The following is a 12,747-nucleotide window of genomic DNA, read 5'->3' on the forward strand; positions in this document are numbered from 1 at the left end:
ATTGTCTGCATTGTCGGAGTATTTTATGACACAGAGGGATGGGGCTCAGAGCCAGATGGACATGGCACAGCTACTGGCTGATGTGGCATACGCCCAGACGTTGATTGGAGAATCAAAGGGGGATGTGGCACAGACCCCGATGGAGATGGCCCACACCCTGTGCACCATAACCGTGAGCATGCACCCACTGGTCGAGACTAGAGCGGGAATCCAGGATTGGCAGTCCCAGGTTATGGGGAGGCCCAGTGGATAGCTTCGTCCCTCCCGCAACCAATGGGGTAGCTCGGGAGTCAAGGGGCACACCGAGGGAGCAGGAGGTTATAGGGTCTCGCTCTTATCTCCTGCACGTGAAGCGTCGGAAGTTCACAGCACCTCGGTTTCGCCCTCCAGTCCTTGGCGCATCTTACGGGCAGCAGGCAGAAGAGAGCAACAGCCGAGCGCTAGTCGGGCCCATGCAGTCCCGGTCGCCCCAAAAATGACGGCCAAGGTCACAGAGCGGGAATTATTGACGGCCTTCTCCACCCCTGATGTGCTGCCTGGGAATCCACCAGGATATCGCGTTAGAGCCCATAATGCAAGAAAGTTAGACACCAGTTAGGTTGGCACGGTTGCAGGACAAAGTTTAATGGTAGGGGCTAGGGCACAAAAAGTATATATGTTGTGAAATTAAATACTGGTTCACTCTGTAACAACTTGCCTCGGTGCTTTGTAGCATTGGTGTGATGGCAGTGCTGGTCTATGATGGCCACAGATGAGTTGCTGGGGGAAATGGGAGGACGTTGTGAGTGGCCTGGGCTCCTCACTCTCTGACCCCACCCTCCCTAACTTTCCCATCACCATCAGCCAAGGAAGTCGCTACCAGCATCTGATGAAAATGCCAGCTCGCATGCAGTAATCACCGAGGTGGGGGCGGAATGTGCTACTTTGAGTAGGAATCAGGGATTGTCAAACACTGCGGAGCAACAGAGCTCATGGCAGAGTGTCATCATCCTCCATACCAAGGACCAACCTGCTGTTACTGGCAACCTGGGACTCCCAACTCATTATGCGGCATGAATGTATCATGGGTTTCAGGCAGATGTGTGGCTGGGAAGGGGGGACAGTGTTTGTGGTGATGGTGAAGCAGTATCCATGCCGCTGGCTATCGCACTCCGGCCCCACAGTTAGTGAACCTGGAGGCAGTCAGAGCATCCCATTTTAACTGAGATGCACACGTCATGTGGCTATTGTGCCTTTCTGGGCCCCATCTCCTGCTCACGCACCCCCTTCCCTGCATCCTCCTCATCAGACGAGACTTGCTGTTCATCTTCCACCTCCACCATGTCACCGCTCTGCTGTGCGACACTCTCAGCGTCATTCTGGGAGGCCCCTCCAGAGCAATGCAGGCACGTCAACCGCATCGTTTTTTGGCTGAAACACCACTTGGGTCTCTATGGGACTCTGGCTTCAGGTAGATGTCGTAGTCATGACTGGAGAAGATAACCCTTGAGACAGGTGTCAACCCAGCTGAGGGAGGAGGGCATCTCCAACATCCGGGGAGTCGTTGCGTGCGTCATGATCATAGGGCCATCAAATTTACAGTGCAGAAGGAGGCCACTCGGCCTATCGAGTCGACACCAGCCCTTCACCCCGCACCACCACCCTATCCAAATAACGCAATAACCCGACCTAACCTTTCTGGACACTAAGGGAAATTTGGGATGGGCAATCCACCTAAACTAAATGTTAGCATGTTGCATACCCCCATGCCAACCAGCTCTACCGGGTTGCATGGTGGTCCCGGTCACCACAGCGGACTCTGCCCCCTCATGTAATTTCCACACCATAACTTCTCCACTAACCTCGATGTTTCCCGGCACCGTGCGGCAACTGGCCTTGGCGCCCGTTCCTAATGCCTGTGGGTCATTGACTTGTGCTGCCGCTGACAGGTGTGCATTCTGTGGCCTTGGCCACGAACCATCAGAGGTATTACTCTTGAATGGGTCAGTTGGCGGCGCGGAGTGGTAGTATGCCAGACAGTGGGTTGCGGTAGTTGGGAGGCCGGAGCACCCATAAGGCTTGTGTCACTCTGCAGAACCAGAGACCAAGGTGGTTAGCCAGTGGGATGCGCAGCAAGATGTGTCTTGCAGGGCGTGAGAATAGAAATCTAAGACTGGACACTGCCACATTCCCATAGGGGAGTCACCCCGGCCACATAGCCCATTCACTGGTCAATCCCCTTCACTCAGTGTCTGGCCAGACAGTCCACGGTCTTGTTTTTCTGTGTCCTACCTCCTCCTTCTCCATCATTCGCCACGACGTGGTTTTATGATTTGAAAAAGCAAAAGTGAATTGCGCACGCGGGAACAGCGAATCGGAAGCAGAGAATTGCAGAGGGCCGGGGAATACGGGAGCGACTCGCTGATGGTATGGAAACGGCTTTCAATGTCCCTCCGTTCCGCACCATGTTAATGCTACTGTCGAGGTGACAGTGGTGTCAAATTGGTGCATGCTGCAACTTCGGTGTCGGACCCGAATCTCCACCCAATCGTGTTTCCCTATTTTGATCTCAGCCAATGGAGAATCCGGACCAATGCCTTTGCAGATACACAGAGCCTAAACAGCAAATAACGCAGATGCAGTAGTAACGTATCCCTTCCCCTGCTACATGCATGTCTGAGAGTAGGTATTTTGAATTAAATACCTGTGTGAATTTTGAATTCGCACACAAATGGAACAAATGGCAAGGGATAGAATATAACGTATTTAATTTTCGCAAATGGGAGGCGTGTCATTGTCGAGACGTGACAGAAATATCTGCACATATTTATCAGAGGATCGATTCATTAAATTCATATTTCCCTACGCTTTTCCAACGGGACAATACTTAGCTAACAAAATGACTCCAGGAGGACGGCCTACGCCATGCAAGAGTCCCAATGTAACCATTGCTAATAGACTGCTTCAGCCCACTTCGAATAAACTCCTGCCTTTTCATGCTTTAATCTTCTGTAATGGTGCGAATGACCGAAGCAGCAGTCGGCGTGATACAATTTTTTTCACAGCAAAACTTCAATTTCCCAACCCAAAATCAGTTTCTCCTGGATTAAAGGTATTCTGACTCCAATTAAATACCTATTTCAGCCTTGGGAATATACATCATGTGGCATACATTGACGGGGTACGTCATATAAACTTCGCAAACTTCGATGTAATTTGGTTTGGTAATAATGATAATATCTGCTGACCTCCAACGTGGATAGAACACCAAGCAACAGCATGTGGTGTCTTCCATCAATGGTTGTGGAATTATGGCACCACTCAGAAAGGAGGACAGAAAATACTTTTTCGGATTAAGAAAGAGTAAAGCGTGTGATTATCAGGTTAGTTTGCATTTAATCCTCCGACACGACCCAACCTCATGCCGGTGATTTTTTTACCTGACGGAACTGGTGATATTTACTTTGTATGTAATTGGAGCGTTAGATCTTTTTTTGTGTTCACCCTTCAGACGAAAGAACAGCACAAGCCAAATCAGGTAAATTACATAGGTCCTTTGGATACAACGTTGTGCTGCCAACAGAAACATGGGATAGTGGGAAATTTGGAGAGTTGGATATCGAACTGGCTCACCGATAGAAGTCAGAGAGTGGTGGTGGATGGCAAAAATTCAGCCCAGTTACCAGTAGGATACCGCAGGGATCAGTTCTGAGTGGTCTGCTGTTTGTGATTTTCATTAATGAGGGAGTAGAAGGGCGGGTCAGAAAATTTACAGTCGGTACGAAGATTAGTGGAGTTGAGGATAATGAGGAGGGCTGCCGTCGGCTGCAAAGAAACATAGATAGCATGCAGAGCTGGCCTGAGAATTGGCAGCTGGGGTTTAACCCTGAAAAGTGTGAGGTTGTCTACTTTGGAAGGACAAATATGAATGTGGATTACAGGGATAACGGTGGGGTTCTAGGCAATGTGGAAGAACAGAGAGATCTCGGGGACTACGTTCATAGATCTTTGAAAGTTTCCACTCAAGTGCATATAGCTGTGAAGAAGGCCTACGTTCTTCTGTGAAGAAGGCTCGCGTTCATTATCAGAAGGATTTAATTTAAGAGCCGTGAGGTGATGATGCAACTGTACAAAACTTTGTTCAAGCCACAGTTGGAGAATTGTGCACAGTTCTGGTCGCCTCATTTTAGGAAGTGTGTGGAAGCTTTGGAAAAAGGTGCAAAGGAGATTTACTGGGATGTTGCCTGGAATGGAGAGTAGGTCTAACGGGGAATGGTTGAGTGTGCTTGGCCTTTTCTCATTAGAACGGAGAAGGATGAGGGGAGAATGATAGAGGTTTATAAGACGTTCAGGCGAATAGATAGAGTAGACAGTCAGATACCTTTTCCCTGGGTTCATCCCCGTTGCATGTGGTCTTGAAACTATTACCAGGTATCTCCCTTCCGAGCGCCGTTGGAGAGGTAATTGCGGATGTGACATTTCGAAGTACAAATCCCGGCTGATTACATCTCCTCAGAAACCGCAGAGTAGTTTCAGTGTTCGAAGACGCATAATTCAAATTATACTGTCGATCTTGCAGTGATAATTTCAATGTCTATAAATTAGTGGACCACAGCAGATTTCATTCATACATTTCAACAAAGGATTCCACCATTGGAGCAGAGCAATCTAACTTAGCTGCTGGACAAAGGTGGTGCCAGACTAGGCTATTCAATGTGCTCTCCACTGTTAATGTAAGTATGCCAGGTTAGGATATCTATGATGGTGCAACACATGAATAATGTAATATCTGCAGTGGGGTGAAGTAGAGTTATGTTATTGCCCGGACAACATTTGTAATATTGTGCTTTCTATGGCCATGTGTCTTCAGCTCATCAAAAGTGGGTCTCCACCTGCACAGCACAACTGGTGGAAGTTGTTTAACGTTGTGCTGCTGTTATCCAAGGTAAAATAAACATACCTGGAGTATTGTGTTCAGTTTTGGTCTCCTTATCTGAGAAAGGACGTACTGGCGCTCGGAAGGGAGATACCTGGTAAAAGTTTCAAGACTACATGCAACGGGAATGAACCCAGGGAAAAGGTATCTGACTGTCTACTCTATCTATTCGCCTGAACGTCTTATAAACCTCTATCATTCTCCCCTCATCCTTCTCCGTTCTAATGAGAAAAGGCCAAGCACCCTTGTCGTTTTTAAACGATAAAATATTAAAGCATGCCGCTGTTCAGAGAGACTTGGGTGTGCTAGTGCATGAGTCACAGAAGGTTGGTTTACAAGTGCAACAGGTGATTAAGGAGGCAAATGGAATTTTGTCCTTCATTGCTAGAGGGATGGAGTTTAAGACTAGGGAGGTTATGTTGCAATTGTATAAGGTGTTAGTGCGGCCACACCTGGAGTATTGTGTTCAGTTTTGGTCACATTACTTGAGAAAGGACGTACTGGCGCTGGAGGGTGTGCAGATGAGATTCACTAGGTTAATCCCAGAGCTGAAGGGGTTGGATTATGAGGAGAGGTTGAGTAGACTGGGACTGTACTCGTTGGAATTTAGAAAGATGAGGGGGGATCTTATAGAAACGTTTAAAATTATGAAGGGAATAGATAGGATAGATGCGGGCAGGTTGTTTCCACTGGCGGGTGACAGCAGAACTAGGGGGCATAGCCTCAAAATAAGGGGAAGTAGATTTAGGACTGAGTTTAGGAGGAACTTTTTCACCCAAAGGGTTGTGAATCTATGGAATTCCTTGCCCAGTGAAGCAGTTGAGGCTCCTTCATTACATGTTTTTAAGGTAAAGATAGATAGTTTTTTGAAGAATAAAGGGATTAAGGGTTATGGTGTTCGGGGCGGAAAGTGGAGCTGAGTCCACAAAAGATCAGCCATGATCTAATTGAATGGCGGAGCAGGCTCGAGGGGCCAGATGGCCTACTCCTGCTCCTAGTTCTTATGTTCTTATGTAACTGTGAGCACGGGTACAGACATATCAGTTTACATTCTGGGACCAGTGTTTGGGAGTGAGCATTCCTGTTGTCCGGACAGTTACGAATGGCATAGAACTAAGTAATAGGTTCGGCGTTTGGTATTATGGGTAAGTTAGCGTTACATTAGAATGATGAACCTCAGAGATCACAATTACTGATCCACGAAATATATGGCCCCAAGTAATTGTGATTGGAGGAAATGACGTATGGCTCAACGATTAGCATGAATCAGTACCATGTAGATTCGTGGGGCCTGGCACATGACTGGGAAAAGATGGATCTGGACTGGTGGGAAATCGTCAATAAAACCGTGCAATAATTACTAATCAAGCGAGACAAACACACTTATACGAATGCAATTTAATCATAGTTACTACATTTGTTGAAAAAAACAAACGTAGTTCTCAAGAGAATAGTAGAGGACATACAGAAAGATTTTCAAGATATGTTTATCAAGTGGTAAGAACTTTTGCTGATGGCATTTACGTTGGAAAATGCGAATTTGTCCACTTTTGAAGAAAGAATCAGCAACCGTTTAGTGTTTAAATTTGGAGGTTGCAAGAGCATCTAAGTATGAAGTGTAACACCTCAGCACTTAGGTACTGCAAAAAGGAAGAAGGGCAATTTGAATATTATTATTTATTTCAAGTGGAAATAAATAGAAAAGGAAACGAGTGTCAGGGCACTTGCACAGAAATTTGCAAAGGCGACTCCTGGTGTCTTGTGAACAGTTTTGATCTCCTTGAATTATTATAATTGAATCTATTTTATAATCGGGGAAGGAAGGGAAATTTAAGAAAACTTGTGAGATGTATTCTTTGGCTAAGCTTGCATATATTACCTATCCCTGAGTCCCCATGAACACCGAGGGCCCGTGGGTCTGGCGTTACATGCAAACGTGCAATATTTCTTCACCGAAAATACAATAGCGAATCAGAGGGGGTTTCGTTCCCCAACAATAATTTCATCATCATCATTTGACATTTAATTTTTATTTTTTAATGCCTCGTCTGCCGTTTAGTGACTCTAACCTGGATTTCAGACCCATTATAGTGGGTCCCTAATCACTGCAACCTTCAATTAAAAAGAACTATTTGAAATAGTGTGCGTGTGTAATCTTTTGGGTAACCGTGAAAATAAAAGTAAGCGATAGACGAACGCTTCTGAAATCGACGGTGTTGCAAGGATAGATCGGAATGCAAGAGGGCAATGGAATCAAAAGAAGGCCAACTTCCAGAAGAATAAAGATACATATCAATCTGAGGTTGTGTTTTTAAAAAAAAAAGGCTGCTAAGAAGAGCGTTTGGCTGAGGCAAGTGGTGCAATGAAACTGGATGGCTTTACTTCGGAAGGCACTTTTATCACTTTTCAACCATGCTTCAGTAAAGTACAGGATTAATAATTATTCATCGGACTGTGGCATGTTAGCTACAGAATTGTACCAGAAAACATCACTTCAAAAAAGCAAGTTTGATCTCATATTCTTAGTTGGGGTGTTGATTGTGAGATTCACATTGCCCGAGACACAAATAGTAAAATGCATTCCCAACTCAATTTATTTCAGATAACCAATTGAGTCTTTCACTTCCTCCAAGGTAGCAGAACAGCAGAGTGGTTTAAGGTATCACCCAAGTGACTGCAGTTCTGATAGTTGAAAGGTATTTCGGTGCTGAACGGAACTAGAACAAGAGATGCGGTTCTGATCCAGTTGCACTAGAAGGTTGAATCCGCATCTTCCCTGATGTTTTATCTGTGTTGGTCGAACATGGACTGCAACAAGATGCAGTAAAACGAGAAACAGGCTTCCGGCACATGAGATGGTCCAACTGTTAAATTGAACCTGTTGATTGCTGTACATAATCTGCTGTGGTTTACACTCTATTAAACTAATGGATAACTTCCTACTGGCTTGACCAGACCACCTCTCTATCACATGGTGGTGATTTGCAATGGCCTGTGCATGCGACTATTTCCCTTGCCATGTCACGTAAGAGAGGGAGAGCCTTAATGCCGTGCGGGCATTATCGTTGTGGTGTCCTTTCTTTGTATTGGTTTTACTGTGTCATGTGTGTTCATTAGTTATCTTGTGTGCCAAGCACTGCCTGTCTGCATCTCATGATATACATGAGTGTGTATTACGACATCTCCCCCTTTTAAAATAAATTTTGGAACATGGCTGTATGTGCATGCATAACTATGTACAAGTAGGGAATGAATGAACATATGTATATGGGAAGGTGTCTATCGTGCAGACACAGAGCAAACTGAACAATATTTACAAGGTTTAAGTCTATAGATTCAGTCTTTGTGGTGGGCGACTAATTCTCGTCAATTGCCGCAGAGCTGGAGGGGGGGACACCGACACCTGGACAGCCGGGATGGATGCATCTCGGTGGCTTTGTGAACAGGTGGGATCGATGCCAGGTCGCTGGCTTCGTGTTGCAAGGGGTCCGGAAGAGGCATGATGACATCAAACGGGAAGGCCGAGAAAGGGGTCCACATTGTCAAGCGGCTGCTGTGCAAGGCTGGTCGGGTGAAGTGTGGTCGTGTGGTGTGTAGGGAACTTTACGCAGCGCCCTCCTGTTGCGTCGTAAAATGGAGCCATCAGCCATTTGGACAGTAAAAGACCTGGGAGCAGCCTGTCTGACGGCAATAGCTGGTGCTGACCAGCCTCCCTCAGGCAGTTGAGCGCAAACAACATCATTTGGAGCCAGTGCAGGCAGATCCGTTGCATGAGCATCATACGTCAGATATTGCAGGTCCCTGGATTGCTGCACCTTCTGCAGCACCGTGAGGTGGTCAAGGTCTGGAACATGGAAGGCTGGAACAGTCGCCCTCAGGATGCGGTTTATGAGCACCTGCGCCGGAGACAAACTAGTCAACAGAGGGGTTGCCCTGTATGCCAATAGCGCCAGGTTGAAATCCGAGGCTGAGTCTACAGCCTTGCACAGCAACCGCTTGACAATATAGTCCCCTTAGTCAGCCTTCCCGTTTGATTGTGCGTAATGGGGACCAGATGTGAGGATCTGGTAGGATCCTCTGGTAGGATCGTGCAAAGTCGGACCACACTTCGCTGCAGAAACATGGCCGTTGTCACTCATTACCGTGAGTGGTACCCCATGCCTGTCAAACGTCTCTTTGCAGGCTTTGCTGACGGACTTTGACTTTAGGTCGGACAGTTTCCGCACTTGCGGGAATCTAGTGAAGTAGTGGACCAGGAGCATGTAATCACGCCCATTGGCGCGAAAAAGGTCTATCCCCATTTAAGACCACGGACAGATCAGGATCTTGTGCCGTTGCAGCTTTTCCTTTGGCTGAGCTGGTTGAAATTTCTGGCATGTTGTTCACTTGACGACTGTTGTGGCAATGTCCTGGCTCATGGCAGGCCAGTAAACTGCCGAGCTCTGCGTCGCCATTTCTCGACCCCCAGGTGACCCTCATGGATCTATCTGAGCACCTTGTTTTGCATGCTTTGGGGGAGTGACGATTCTATCTAGTTTGAGAAGGATCCCCTCAACAACCGTCAGCTCTTCCTTAACGTTGAAGAACTGGGGGCACTGACTCTTTTGCGGGCATGGGCGAGGTGCTTCATCATGCGCTGCAGTAGGGGATCTTTGGTAGTTTCTTCGTGTATTTGTATAACTCATTCATCAGTGGCTGGGAGGTTGCTTGTACACAGCTGCACCTGTGCTTCAATGTGGCGAATGAAGTCGCCCTGTTCACATTGCGTGGTGACATATCGGGATAGGGCATCCGTGACGATCAGCTCCTTACCTGGGGTATAGACGAGATTGAAGTCATATCGGCGGGGACGAAGAAGATTTCGCTGCAGCCGAGGTGTCATGTCATTAAAATCTTTTTGGATTATGTGGACGAAAGGCCTATGGTCTGTTTCCACCGTGAACTTTTGCAGGCCGTACATGTAGTCATTGAACTTGACTAATCCTGTCAGGAGACCTAATAACTCCTTTTCGATCTGGGCATCGCGCTGTTCGGTCGCAGTCAAGGCCCTGGAGGCGTATGCCACTGGGGCCCAAGGCGGGGAGACGTCAAGCTGGAGGAGCACCGCCCCAATACGATCCTGGCTTGCGTCTGTGGATATCTTGGTTTCCCATGTTGGGTCAAAGAATGCCAGAACTGGGGTATATTGAGCTGCGCCTTCAGCTCAAGCTACTCCGCTTGATGTGCAGGAAGCCAGCGAACACCGTTGACTTATTTACGAGATACCGGAGGGCTGTTGTGTGGGATGCCACGTTTTGAATGAATTTCCCGAGAAATGACAACATCCCGAGGAAATGGAGGGCCGCCTTTTTATCCTCTGGGCTCTCCACGACATTGATTGCCAGCACATTTTCAGCATCAGGTTGCACAGCCTGCTGTGAAATGTGGTCACACATAAACTTGACAGCGGACCAGTTGAGCTGGAGGTGTATCCTCCAGAAAACATGTTTGAGGTGAACGATGTTATCCTCGGGCGTCGGGAACCAGCTGATGACGTTGCCCACATAGACTCGCACCCCCTCGATGCCCTCCATCATTTGCTTCATGATGCAATTAAATACTTTGGAAACTGATATGAGACCAAAAGGCATGGGGTTGGAGCATTAGCTGCCGAACGGAGTGTTAAACGTCCACAGCTTATGACTGGACTCGTCCTGCTGTATCTGCCTAACCCACGGGAGGCGTCCAGCCTGGTAAGGAATTTGGCATGAGCCATTTCACAGGTTAACTCTTCACGCTTTGTGATCAAGTAATGATCGCACATGATGTTGCGCATCAGGTCTTTGTGATCAATGCAAATGCGGAGTTCACCAGATGGTTTCTTGACACAGACCATGGAGCTGACCCAGTCTGTTGGTTCTGTGACCTTTGAGATGATACCCTGGTCTTGGAGCTCTCGTAGCTACGTTTTTAGACGATCCTTGAAAGGGGCCGGCACCTTCGCACATACGCATTGGGTTTGAGCAATAACTTGTAATGATATGGGAGCATGCCCATTTCATCGAACATGCTTGGTATTGTATACTTGTGGTATTGATGAGAATGTTGTCTATCTCAGCATGGTGATTTACATTAGGAGAGGTAGTCGCCGGTGTCGAGGACATGACATGGACGCGCTGGACCAGATTTAGGAGTTAGCATGCGCGAGGACCAAGCAGGGATGCCTTTTCAGGCCGGACGATCTCGAATCGTAACGTCACGTTGACAGCCTTGTGAGATACACCACGCTGGCAATATCCACTGGAATCTATGGCATTGCCATAGTAGTCAAGGAGATGGCAGGCTGGTGGAAGAATGCCAGGTTGGTCTCGGATTCTGTTCAGCTCTGACTGTGATATGAGGTTTGCAGATGCACCAGTGTCCAATTTAATTCGGATGTGAGACTGGATAGCTGTGACAACAGCACACTACTCGTCGTCAGGATCCACAGCGAGGATTGACAGGCGATTTTGAGCAACAGTGGAGGCTAGCTCGCACGTGGTGATTATGCCCACCCAATATGGAGACTCGAGGCAGTCAGCATCGGTGTCCGTTGGGCTGTCGGGATCCGAATACTGCAAGCCTTCTTGTATGCTGTGGACATGTCTGCTTTGCAGCTGGGATCGCTAGCTGTTGGTCGGTGGAGTTGAACTGCATAAGGCCGCATAATGCCCTCGCTTTCCACACTCTAGACATTGCCTTCATTTGGCTGGACATTGCCGCTTTAAGTGGGCAGAGCCACAATTTGGACACATCATGAGACTGACGCCAGGACGTTCCGTGCGCCATCACGCATGCACAGTGCGGTCGGGCGACTTTCGCACATACGCATTGGCGTCTTCGGCCTCGCCGTCCACCGGGTCGTGGTGTGCATGCATAGGGACCCCCGAAAGTGCGCGAAACGGCCACTCTCCTCGATGCTTAGGCCTTGCATTTTTGCTATTGCCTGCACACTTTCTGCCTCGTGGTAGACTAGTTTAAAAATTCCTGGCATGCTCATGGACAAAGCACGTTTCTATGGCGACGGAGAGGGTCAACTGTTGGATTTTAAGGAGCTGCTCCCGCAGGGAGTCGGAGAGCACCCCAAAACCTATCTGATCCGGAATCATACAATCGGCCGTGGAGTCATAATTGCATGACTGTGCTAGGATGCGGAGATGGGTCAAGATGGACTAAAAAGGTTCATCCTTACCCTGAAGCCTCTGTTGGAAAATGTACCGTGCTAAGCTCTCTTTCACCTCAATGTCGCAGTGGTTGTCGAATTTCAGCAGAACTGTCTTGAACTTCGCCTTGTCTTTCACATCGGCAAGCCTGAGTGAGTTATAGATGTGAATGGCTTGTCTCCCGCAGGCGACAGAAACAGCGCGAACTTTCAGGCATCCGATGCTGCCTCGAGGTCAGAGGCTTCGATATACAGGAGGAATTTTGTTTGAAGACTTGTCAGTTGGTGCTGCGGTTGCCGGTGATCCGGAGTTGCGAAGGAGGTTGGATCTTTTCCATGGTGCTGGATTAGCTGCGTCATGGTCCTGGAGGTGTATTCCATTGGGGCCTAATGCGAGGAGTTGTCTCGTTGGAGGAGCACCGCCCCAATGCCGTCCTGGGTTGCATCTGTGTATATCGTGGTATCCTTGGTTGGGTCAAAGAATCCCAGTACTGGGGCTGTGGTGTGCTTTGCCTTCAGCTCAAGCTACTCCGCTTGATGTGCGAGAAGCCACTGAACACCGTTGACTTATTTACGAGGTGCCAGAAGCCTGTTGTGTGCGATGCCATGTTGGGAATGAATTTCCCGAGAAATTTCACCATCCCGAGGAAAT

The 12,747-nt window shown here is 47.9% G+C and overlaps 1 protein-coding gene across 1 annotated transcript in view; it reads left to right on the forward strand.

Annotated features, from left to right (window-relative positions):
- The window catches only part of LOC119975528, a 177,155-nt gene that overhangs the window by 131,814 nt on the left and 32,594 nt on the right, over positions 1–12,747 (forward strand). Inside the window, exon 19 of the mRNA XM_038815318.1 lies at positions 3,491–3,517. Coding sequence (XP_038671246.1) covers positions 3,491–3,517 — 27 coding nt within the window. The remainder of the gene's footprint in view (positions 1–3,490; positions 3,518–12,747) is intronic.

This window comes from Scyliorhinus canicula, chromosome 13 (genome assembly GCF_902713615.1).
Source record: "Scyliorhinus canicula chromosome 13, sScyCan1.1, whole genome shotgun sequence".
Lineage (NCBI taxonomy): Eukaryota > Metazoa > Chordata > Chondrichthyes > Carcharhiniformes > Scyliorhinidae > Scyliorhinus > Scyliorhinus canicula.